Source organism: Grampus griseus, assembly GCF_964374135.1.
Source record: "Grampus griseus genome assembly, chromosome: 1".
NCBI classification, from domain to species: Eukaryota; Metazoa; Chordata; class Mammalia; order Artiodactyla; family Delphinidae; genus Grampus; species Grampus griseus.
Genome location: NC_139017.1, coordinates 135861196 through 135873445, shown reverse-complemented (window position 1 = coordinate 135873445; position 12250 = coordinate 135861196). Strand labels below are relative to the sequence as shown.

At 43.9% G+C, this 12250-nt stretch overlaps 1 protein-coding gene across 1 annotated transcript in view; it reads right to left on the bottom strand.

The window, feature by feature from the left end:
* Positions 1–10367, bottom strand: part of PLPP3 (phospholipid phosphatase 3) — an 84063-nt gene extending 73696 nt beyond the window's left edge. The window contains exon 1 of the mRNA XM_082655924.1: positions 9739–10367. Coding sequence (XP_082512050.1) covers positions 9739–9877 — 139 coding nt within the window. The 5' untranslated portion in view covers positions 9878–10367. The remainder of the gene's footprint in view (positions 1–9738) is intronic.
* Between the last annotated feature and the right edge of the window lie 1883 nt (positions 10368–12250).

Here is a 12250-nt window from a genome sequence, read left to right as displayed (position 1 = left end):
GAAGCAGGAATCTGCTTGTCACACACCCTGGTTTGTGGAAGTACGTTACTCAGCGGGTGAGGGGGTCTAGCTGACCACCCAGCATCTATTCCTCAGGCAGCTTTATTGTTCTCTGCTCACTCATCGTAAACCCACTGACACTGCTAAACTGACTGAAAACTCTGTTTCTTTGTGAAATATTCTCTGACAAACAAAGCAGCACTAGAGTGGTTTCATGAATATGTTAATGCCAAAGGTCTTCGGTAAACCTTTTGTATTTTTTCCATACATATTTTAATTAATCTTACGATACTTCCAAAATGGTGTAGGCACTATGGAAAATAGTTTGGCAGTTCCTCAAAAAGTCAAGCACAGGAACCATATCGTCCTGCATTTCCACTCCTAGGTAAATATAACCGTGAGAATTGAAAATCTATGTCCAATAGCGCAGGGAGATCAGCTCTGTGCTTTGTGACCACCTAGAGGGGTGGGATAGGGAGGGTGCGAGGGAGACGCAAGAGGGAGGGGCTATGGGGACATATGTACACGTATAGCTGATTCACTTTGTTATACAGCAGAAACTAACACACCATTGTAAAGCAATTATACTCCAGTAAAGATGTTAAAAAAAAAAGTAGGTGAAGTACTAATACCTGCTGAACACACATGCTGAACATACATGCTACGGTACGGATGAACCTGGAAAATATTATGCTGAGTGAAAGGCAAGGAAACAAAGTGGATCAGTAGTTGCCATGGGATGGGGGAGGAGGAGGGTAAATGTGGAGTGACAGTTAATGGGTACAGTTTTTTTGTTGCTGCAGTGATAAAAATGTTCTAAAATTGATTGTGGTGATGGTTGCTCAACTCTGTGAATATACTAAAAGCCAGTGAATTGAACACTTTAAGTGAATCAATGTTATCGTACATAAATTAGATCTCAGCAAAACTGTTTTAAAAATACCATTATAACTCAAGGAAAACCGTTTCTCTAAACCAAGAGGATTTCCAATGGCCCATTTATTTTAAGGGGCTTTGAGAAATTTAAAAATTCCAGAGCAAAATATATATTAATTAAATAAATTATGTATATAAAAAACTTAGAGCCTCATCTTTCTAATAAGGCTATGAACATAAAGAAGCATTCACTAATCCTATAATACAGGCTTCACAGGTCTCTACAAACACTGCCTTTAAAGTGTTCGTGGAGAGAGAGGCATCACCATGGTTCAGAGGCTCCCAACCAGGAGATCAGGAACCCCCCCCCACCATCTCCCTCACCCCCCCCAATCTCCTTTAATCTCCTTGTCACCCATCCTTCTCCTCTCTGTCCCCTGTACCTCAGGTTCATTTCTAATCTGGCTTCCAAATGATCTCCCTCCTTGGCCTCCAATTTCCCTCCCCTCAAACACAAATCAGATTAAATTAATCCCCTCTTAAAAACTGCGCATGAATATGTTAATGTCAAACATTGCCTGTAAAACTTTGGTAATTTTTTTTTTCCTTACACATTTTAACTAACCTTACGGTACTTCTAAAATGGTGCAGCTGCTATGGAAAAACAGTTTGGCAGGTCCTTAGAAAGTTAAACATGGAGTTACCGTATGACCCAGCAATTCCACTCCTAGGTATATACTGTGTTTGGTTTCTGTATGAAATTTTCCATAATAAAAAGAAAAATGAAAACGAAAATACAACCTCATTCGCTGGTCCTCCAAATTAAAGTTCAAGTCCCTTAGCGGCCTGCCATTTATAGCTCCCCTTTTTAATCTGGCTCCTAACTATCTCTCCAGCCTCATCCCCAACATTCTCTTTCCCCACCAACTCAATGCAAATACACAGCACTTACACTCCAGCCTCCAACCACCCACCCTTCCCAAAAACGTTCTTGTTTCTAAGTCTCAGCATCCGTTGCTCCCTCTGCTGCAATACCCTTTCCCACTCCATGTAATGAAGGCTATTATTTCTCTAACAAGACCCAGCTCCAAGTCCTCAGGCAAACTCATTGCTTTTCACTGTGCAGCTATAGCCCCTCCCTTACCATGCCCAAATCAGCAGCACTAAGTGTGTAAAATTACACAAAAGTCTGTTACCCTTTCCCAACGTGGGAATTCATAAAGCACAAGGAACCCCACCCACCAACCCCACCCCAGGGGAAGAAGGGACTAAGGGGTGTTGCACATAGTAGATGCTCAAGAAACAACTGCAGAAGACAAGACATACCTGAAAGACAGGTACAAACATAGACTTAATTAAATAGGCTCTCTAGAAATTATACTGACTGATGCTAATTTGGGGGCCAGATATAAAGAAACCATCAGTGAGAACAGCTTCCTTCGTGTCAATATAATCATCTGTATTATGTGCTTTAGGGATACATAAACAGGAACAAAAGCATACTGCTTATTATGACAAGGCGCTTACACTGATTTGCATTTCTCTGCAAAACTCTCTAAGCATATAATTTTGTTAATTTGTGACAAACCTCAAAAACACACTTCCCACCAATACTCTGATTGCAGTGTATACTCTCAAAGCACACAGAAATCATCAAGTTCCTTTCATAAGGTGCCAACTGGATCTTATGTGTGTTGTTTGGTTTGGTTTGGTTTAAATTTGGGAATTCTAATGCAGATCATAATTTATAATTTAACTTGGACCTAAAGGAAGAATAGTTTCACAAGGATGTTTCAGAAACTGACCTCGCCTTCTTTTGAATGTTGGGACCACCAACTCATGCATGACCTTGAGAAAATTATTTCATCTGAGACTCAGTTTCCTCCCCAGTCAAAAACAAACACTTCGAAAACGTGGGCTTCTCTTTCTTCTCTCCTGGGACACATCATCTGAAAAAGATGGTGCCTGTTCAAGTTCAAATCAGTCAGCAGTGATATTTGGTAATAAGCACCTTCTAGAACAAGGGCCAGTGGAAGAAAAGTGATCTATCAAAAAAACTGCCTAGTCCTTCAAATTTGCCCCATGTGTCTCTGCCCTCACTAAACTATCATCCTCTGATTTGGGTTAAAAGTTAAACCTGTTTGTCTTGTTCCTCTTTTAATTGACCCAGGAAAGAGAAAAATGAGAATAGGGCTCTCTGGAGAACCACCTCATAAATGATAATCAAGTTTCGAACTGACAAGTACGCACCAGAAAAGCAAAATGGTATAAAGGCAAGACCTTGGTTCTAGGTCCTGCCCTTTCGCTATCACCAGACAATTACTAACCAGTCCAAGCATCCAAGTCTTCCTATGTGAACCAAGGGCACTGACTAGGACGTGGTGACAATGACAACAGCAGCTGGTGAGTGCACAATGCCACACACTATACCAGGCATCGCCTCGCAACTTCACAACACATATTATACCATTTTACAGATGAGAAAACCGAGGCTTTGGAGACAGTCACAACTTGCCTAACCACGTACAGCTAATAACCCTAAGCAAACTCCCACCTATCTGTCTCCAAAGCCTGTGCTTCCCCCTTGGACCTCCCATCTGTCCCCTGCTGAAAGAGGCCTATTTTTCTGACTGAGATAAAAAATGACTTGGTATTGTTGATAATGAAATCCCCAAGGTACTTTCAAATTCTAAAGCATCCATGAATCTAGGCACTAAAGAATTGCTCCGATGGAATTTTCTTTATTACGTCCACCGAGATGCTCAGTCAGCGCACTCCAAGCTGTTCTGCAACTATTTCTTTTGGGCCCTGCAGAACATATTTGTACATATTTGGACTCAAAAAAATGGAAATAAATGAAATGGAATGGAATAGAAAAGAGGGAGTCTTCACTGCATTAACTGCATTGAAAAGTGGGCAGCAAGGTAAGCCGACGAGAGTTCTGGAAAATTTAGTGACTACTTACTAGCTGGGCACCGTTGTGCAAGTTACTTAACCTCTCTGAACTGCAGTTTCCTCCTCTCTAAAAGGAATCTACTATCTATATTACATGGTTGACCTGAACAATAAATATGTTCACTACCACAGTGATTCCCTTCCTCAAGAGATATGGAGAGTGCCCTGGACGACAAGCATTTTGATTATTTTTAATCATGTTGCTCTTTTTAGTTATTTTTTCTTCCTCTGGGCTTTCAAAAGACACATATAAGAGTTGACACTAAAATAGGCCATTTGTCCAAATTCCCTCCCCGACAAAGGTGTATTTATCTTTCCCTTAAAATGATATAGCCATGTCCCTTCCAGAGGGGAAGAAGGTAACCACCAAAGACTCTTGAGGTTCCTGCACTGTGACTTTTCCCAAATCTGCCACTGCTTTTCTCTGGCTAATAGAAAACATTTGTGTTCCCTCTGTCTGGTTTTTTCTTGGGATTCTCTTCACAATTGTTTCCCCTAATATATTTCAGGCAACTTTGCTGCCAAAATATTAAATTCATAGAACCATCGAGGAGTAAGGACACTGGGAAGGAAAGGAAAATGCTATTACTGTGAATAATAATAGCTACATAATACCCGATAATGATTTAGTGCTTTTTACCTCTTCGAAGTGCTTTCAGATTTGTTTTTTTTTTTTTTTATTTTTTTTTTTGCTTTCAGATTTGTGATCTCATCTGAGCCTCACCATATACGAGGGTCACAGGTTTGCTTTTGTATTTTACAGATGAGGAAACTGAGGCGTGAAAGGTTAAATAATTTTTGCCCATGTCACATGTGTAGATGACTTTATGTCAGGATTCAAACCCAGACCTGGGTGAATCCGAAGCTTGTGTTGTTGCTACAACACTTTGCCAAGCTAACTTTGATCTTGTAAAGGCTCTCTCTAGAAGCCGCATTCATTCATTTCACTGTTTACTCATATACAAACTTCAATATCTCAAAAGAAAATATTTATAGAGTTAACACTTCATTTATCCAAAGTGGTCACTTGGCCTACAACACTACAGAGAACTCAGTTTAAAAAGAAATAAAAATCCCAGTCTCTTAGCAGTTAGGAGACACCAGCAAGTCCTTGCCCTAAAAATCAGACCTTCAGGCCAGCACCCAGAGGTAATTTTTCCTTTTGAAAGGATTCTAACAATCTTAAATATTTTTTTTAATTGGAGTATAGTTGATTTACAATGTTGTGTTAGTTTCAGGTGTAAAGTGATTCGGTTACACATATACCTATATTCATTCTTTTTTATATTCTTTTCTCATATAGGTTATCACAGAATATTGAGTTGAGTTCCCTATGCTATACAGTATGTCCTTGTTGGTTATCCCAAGTACGGTTATCCCAAGATCCTGATTTATCCCTCCCCTCCACGTTTCCCCTTTGGTAACCATAAGTTTGTTTTCCATAGCTGCAAGCCTGTTTCTGTTTTGTAAATAAGTTCATTTATATCATTTTTTAAAATTAGACTTCACCTATGAGAGATATGTGATATCTGTCTTTGATATTTGATATGATATTTGTCTTTCTCTGTCTGACTTCACTTAGTATGATAATCTCTAGGTATCTTGAATATCTTTATTGGAAAAGACAGGTGTACTGGCCACAAACAGAAAGAAAAGTACAGACAACCTAACAATTCAAAACGTGCCAGAACATGCGATCCCTCTACATAAACCAACTGCCCTTCAAGACATTAGCTATTAAACAACACAGTGATTCTCAAATTGGCCTGATAAGAATCACCAGAAGCTTTTATAAAACACAGAATCCTAGGCCCTGGTCCAGAGCCTAGTGAATTTGAATCTCCTGGGAAGGAGCCTGAGAAATCTGCATGTCACACCAGATGGGTCTCCTTATTAGCTGAGTTGGTGAAGTACTGACACAGGAGGCATCCCCCAAATTATCACTCCTCAAATAATGTGTACCAGGTTGACATGACACCTAGGGCAGGGTGTCTCCATAAACATGACTGCCTCCACGGGGAAGAAGCCCTCAGCTATGGTATCATTAGCATCATGCTATGAACAGGGCTTGCCAGCCCAAACAACTGCACAGGAAGGGGGAAAGAAAGAATCTCAAATTGACAGGAAGTCAAAAGGGCTAAAAGTGGAAAAGGCCACCAACTCTGGCTTTAACAGTCTCCCACAAAGGCAGCTATAACCCTATGGTATATCTCAAGTATAAGAGAAAGGGATGGAAGAGCTAAGGAGAAAAAAAAACGAAAAACAAAAGAAACTAGCCAATCCAGACAATAAAGGTTTTCAACCATCCTGGAAGAGTCAGCAGGGCTGACTCTGCATGGGTTGGAAGGAGGCACTCAGTAGATATCTGGGGAGGGGGACAAGGAAGAGACAGGGGACAGAGCAGAGAAGCTCCACATGGATTTACCAAATCTCTGCATTTGTGCTACAGCCGTGCACTGCCATTTGTGCTTTCTTTGGAACCACTGTCTCATGGGGTAAAAAGGCATCCTCAAAATTTGGGAATTACTTAGTGTTAGAACGACCCCAAATCAAAACGATACCTTGGGGAGACGAGACCGTATCACTGACCAGAAGAGTTGAACCACCTTTATCCATCTGCTTTGGTGCAAATGACTAACTGGAAAATGTGGAGAGGCAGGACTTTCTGCAAACCGAGCTTTAGAATTTTCTAATGATCTGAGTTTCAGGGTTCTTCAGATGAGGGAAGAAAAGGGGGATGGACTCCAGTCATGCTCACTGAGGATTAGAGATCAACTCAAATTGACTTCAGTGTGTACCTCAGTTTTCTCATCTATAAAATGGAGATAATCTCTTCATCAGAGTTGAAGTGAAAAGGACGTAAACTCATTCATCTGAAAAAGAGGCTAACAGGGCTTAGAAAGACAGTAGATGCTCATTCCTCCTTGCCTGGGAATATTGTCTGCTGCTCTCTTGTAACCTGGTAGAGCAGAAGGAGTGCATAAAAAAACAGAAGGCCATACTTTTATGCAACTGAAAGGAAAACAAAATCGATTTCAGAAAAACTACTATGCAAAGATTCATAACTGTGTTTATAAAAGCAATAATCGGCAAAGATGCTATTTTCTGAGACATAAACCTCCATTGGTGATTCTCTGACACCAGATTCCTTTGGTCCTCAAAGGAGAGTGGACTTCTGTTTTTTCACCAAGAATTTAACATTCCAAAAGGTATGTGAAACAAGTTAAACTGCTTGCATATTTCCACTTACATAACACATATATTGCACATCAGCTTTTATTTTTTCCAGACACAAGGAGAGGAAGCTTGGTATATATTCCTGTGAGAGAATAAACAGAAAAATGTCTCCCTTTTTCATATATTAGGGCCTTGTAATCCAGACCATATGATCAATACACTATATAAAAATTAAATCATACTGACAGTCCCAGGCAGAAAGTGAACCAAGTAGAAACAATTTTTTAGGACTGTGATGTGTGGAATATTAAAATCACATGTTGTGTTAATAATTTTCTTTTAGAAGCCAAATAGAGTTCTCCTGCATAAATTTCTCAAGTAAATGTTTACCTTACAGTGTTTCCTATTAAGGGTGGTCGAGAGGCATTAAATTAGTGATATTGTAATTTGGCCTATGCATAGGGGAGACACATTGAAAATGACTTGGTTGACATTAGGTTAATGGCAAGGCACATACCTTAAAACGGATAGCTATGTGCTCCTTATGGTAAAATACAACGTCCTGGTATCTTATTAACTTTTTTTTTTCAGTAAACAAAAATCATTTGCTCAAAGAGGCCAATAGTTGGTAAACTTAACAAACAGCCAGGTATAGAATATTAGCTTTGAAGGGGACACAGGGAGAGTTGGGGCAGATGAAGAGCTGTAATGTGCAAACATACACCTTACTTAACACCTTCAATGTACAACAGTATCTTGGGATTTCTGTGTCCCCCGCTAAACTATAGCTGATAGGTGTGTCTTTTTGCAAATTCCTTCACACTTTTTCCTTTGATAAGATACACCATCTCGTGGGACTGCCTTCTGAAATCAGAAGAGTGGAAAGAGGAGGGGAGTTCAATAAAACTGTCCGAAGGCTGTCAAGTGTGTTCTAGCTCTGCTTTCCTAATCACCAAGTAGGAGGTAGGAGGGTACAGGGAACAGACAGTCTAGAAAGAATTCACCCTACCACGAGGGAACAAAACACATCAGTGAACACTGGGAAGCCCCAGACAAGTTTACAGCAAACAGCTTCAATGTGTTTGTGTTCCTGGTACTCCCCCAGGACCAGGGAAGGTCTCTTAAACATTCAATAGCTTGGCAAGGGGACTTTTAAGTACTCATCTCTGCACTGTGCAGAAGCCAGTGGCCTTCAGGAAGGTAGGCCCCCCAGTGACAATTCCTTTACATAACATCTTAATGCTGAATTGATACAAGGAGGTGGGAATGGGATTTGCCACCTGAACTACAGTCACCTTTCTTCCCTTCCGCAGAGCACAATTTGACCTTCAGCTGTCTCTGCATATCTAAAGGGGGTCATTCTTATATTTAAACTCCAAGAGTCCTTTCTTTCTTTGACTCTCAGAATTTACTATGGACAGTCAAGCCAAGGACAGATGGACCTCAGTAAGGATCCTGCTACAGAGTCATGAACGCAGAGTCATTGGACTCCAGCCCAAGAAGTCTCTGGTTTGCACACTCTGCATGGACAACTCCATTTCAAAGGGACTTGAGCTTCCGTGCAGGAGTTCTATTTTAAGGGGAACAGGGAACACAGATGTTTCTTCAGTTAGCAGAGTTGGCAGAACAGCTCCTGGACCAAATCCGAGTTCTTAATGCAGGAAGGGGCCTTAGAGAGCATCTAGTTCAAGCCACTCACTCAACTGATGAGGAAACTGAGGCCAGAGAGGCAGTTAGGTGGCACCCCCGGCAAGTGGCAGAGTGGTGGTGTCCTGATGACAAGTCCTGCACGCTTCCCATAACACCATGATTCGCTTAAAAACAAAAATCTACACTTACTTCAATCTTGGAACTCCTGTAGATTCTTGCCAATAGCCACCCCCTGCCCCAGGGGCGAGTTCATAAATCCTCCTTTCCCTCCCACTCCATTCCATTTACTCCTGCTCTTCCAGCTGTGCTTCCAACTAGTTTGGAAAACAGAAGCGGGCTACAGCCTCAGCTTTCTGGGAGTACAATTAATTGTGGTCCCGATGCATGAACCGTGGCTAGCTTTCCCAGTGCCTCAGTTGCCTCATCGGTGAAATGGACCTCCTCGCCCGTGTTGCACCGAGTCAGGGAGAGGCAGTACTCCCTGGCACACAGTAGGCGCCTAAAAAGTGACTGCTGGATCGGTACCCAGCATCACGCCCCTCGAGAGCACCCTCCCAACCCCCGGGGGGCGTTCAGGATAGCGGCATGAGAAAAGGCCCAGGCAGCCCCGGCGGAAGGGCTGAATGTTTACATTCGGCCGGGGGAAGGCAGCGTTCTACAGGCTGGAGCCCAGCGCTCCAGGAGATCCATCTTACTTGGATGGAGGGCAACCAGCTCTACGCCGGCTCCGGGTCCTGGTTCCACCGATTTCCCCTATCCTAACAGGCCGAGCCCACGCCTTTCGTGGGATTCTGGCCGAGCTTCCAACCGGAGGTCGGCTTTCAGGATTCGGTGTCCAAGTGGCCCGCGAAAGCCTACAGCGCTCCCGACACTCCTTTACAGGCCGGGGAGGCGGCGGGAACGGGGAGGGCGGGGACCCGGGGGCCGGGAGCGGCGCGAAGGCTCTGCGAGAAGCCTGCGGGCGACCCCCGGGGCGGACTGCGCGGCGCAGCCGGGAGAGGCGGCCCGGCGCGCAGCCCCGGTCGGGCTGGGACGCGCGCCGGGCGCCGAGGGCCGGAGGGACAACGGGGCTGGGCTCACCCATGAAGAGGCAGAAGAGGTCCAGGCAGATGAGCAGCACCCGCTTGCTGCCGCCCTTCCTCGGGTTGTTGTTGAGCGCCGGGCTGCCGCCGTTCTTGCTCTCCGCGACGATCGCCTTGTCGTACTTGTAGTTTTGCATGGCGCTGGTCAAGACGCCCCGCGACAGCAGTCACACACCCAGACGCCCGGGTCGCCTCCCGGCCGAGGCTGCTCGGGGCGCGGCGGGAGAGTGCGGCCCCGCTGCCCGCTTCCAACGGCAGGCGGTGGTGCTTTCTGCTCCCCTGGGGCTCCTCTGCTTTTCCTGCCTCAATCCCGAATCGTTCGAAAGTCCAGGGGGGAGAGAGACAACTCCCGAGCAGAAACTTCTGCAGCGCCGCGCTGCCCCGGACGCGCAGGGCTCCCGTTTCTGTGTGCAAAGCAGCGAGCGGGCAGCGCGGGCCCTCGACCACCCTCCTCCGCGGCTGGTTGCTTAATGAATGGGAGCTGCGCGGAGCCCAGCTGCGCGGAGCCCAGCCACGCCGAAACGCTGCCGCAACTCTAACTTTCCTCCTCCTCCTGCTGCTGCTGCTGCCGCCGCAGCTGCCGTTGTGATCGCCTGGATTTGTTTTCGGCAGTTTTATTTCAAGAGGTCCTTTAAAAAGAAAGAGGGACCTCCTTACTTGGCTCAGAAGAGATTCCGAAAGCACAGCCCCTTCCTTAAGCAGCCGAAGACGTAGGATAATTAAGGCCACATTTTCCCCCACCCCTTTCCAAAAAAAAAAAAAAAAAAAATCCTAAAAGGAAAAGTTACTCTCAAACCAGAGAATCCGGGAGCCCCTAGCGTTCAGAAACACTAAATTGTCACAAAAGGAAAAATAAATAAATAAATAAAAGAATAAAAAGAAACATTTTCTTGCCGGCCTTGGGTCAGGTAAAAGTTGAGGCTGTGCAGCTCAAGAGCATTTCTCCTCCCTGACACATTTGGGGCTTTCAAGTCTTTATTTTGGTTTGAATCATATTATCCCGAAAATACTCAAAGAAAAAAAAAAGTTTTTTAAAGATCTTAACACCCAGCACCGGGTACTGGGGTAGATTCTGAGGATACGAACAGGAAAAGGACTGCACGACTCTGGAGCTAGACCCTGTGGACTGGAACCTTGGCCGTGGCTCTGTGCCTTGGTTTCCTCATATGTAAACTGGAGATAATAACTGTTTCTCCTAAATAGAGTAATTGTGAAGACTTAAATAGCTAACCCATGTAACGCCTAGAACGGTGCCAGGTATATAGGTGTTAACTATGACTTTTATTCCTGTTTCCAGGGTGAACGAGTCCCAAGCCCTACAACCCCCTGCTAGTTCAGCTGGCCCCCAGCCTGCTTGTACAACTACGAGGGGTAGTTTTGGGGGCAATCTAATGCTTTGCCTTAGAGGTTGTCATGTGCTTTTAAATTAATTATTTTATGTGAATTAATTTTTCTTCCAGGTAGACTATAATCATTTCCAAGGCAAGGGCCTTTCCTTCTATCTTCTGTAGTGCCTAGCAGAAAACTGGGCACACAGTACAATAAATAGGTATTTCTTCCAGATGTCTCTTTTTGTACATCCAGAAACAGAAATAGTTGTAGCTTCTTTATATGTTATATTGTTCATGTTCTTTTTTTATCCTGACTTGTTATGGGGTTCAGTAACCCTATATCCAGCCACCCCCAGCCACTTGACCTTTCTCCAATAGTCCTTTCCCACTCCACACCCTGTCCTCCTTTTCCCTCTGCCTGTAATGTACATCCATCCCTTCTCTAACTAGCAAAATTCTTCTCTTGCTTTAGGGTACTCTGAAATGTCACCTTCTCTCTGAGCCCTTTCTTGATCTCTAAACAGAATTAACTTCACTTTCAACACTTTATTTATAAGACTCTTGTGGCACTCATCACAGTCTGATTTGGCGTTATACTTAGGAAAGACTAGTCCACTCTACAGATTATCAGCTCCAAAGCATCTCCCAGGTACCTCGCACAGAGTCTGATGCCTGCAGAATTAAGCTTAAGTCCAGACTGCACAGCAACCATTGGGCTGGCAAAGAAAGGCAAAATCGCTGTCTTCTGGAAGCAAGAGTAATTGAATCTCTGAGACAGATTTGGAGCTGCAGTATCTAGCGGCAGATCAGACACAGCATTCTCAATCAAATAGCAGCAAGTCAAAGCCAGGGAAACCAGAAGAACAAATTCCTTAGACGGCTTTACCAGGAGAAATACCTTCTCTTGACATGTTAAAATAGCAGAAACAATACAAAACCGATTTCACCATTACTGACATTCTGAAAGGAATTCTGGGCTCCTGGTGTCTTCCCTTTTGCCCACTCAGCACTCCTTGTCATGATAATCACCCTTGAAGTTCTAAGTCACCAAGCCACATCTTTGGAATCCCAAACGAAAAGTAAGAGCAAACCCCTGAAACTTCAGGAGCCCACTCTGATCTTTCCCTCCTTTGAGTTTCAAAAGTCCTAGGGCATCTGTGCCACTGACAGCCACGAATA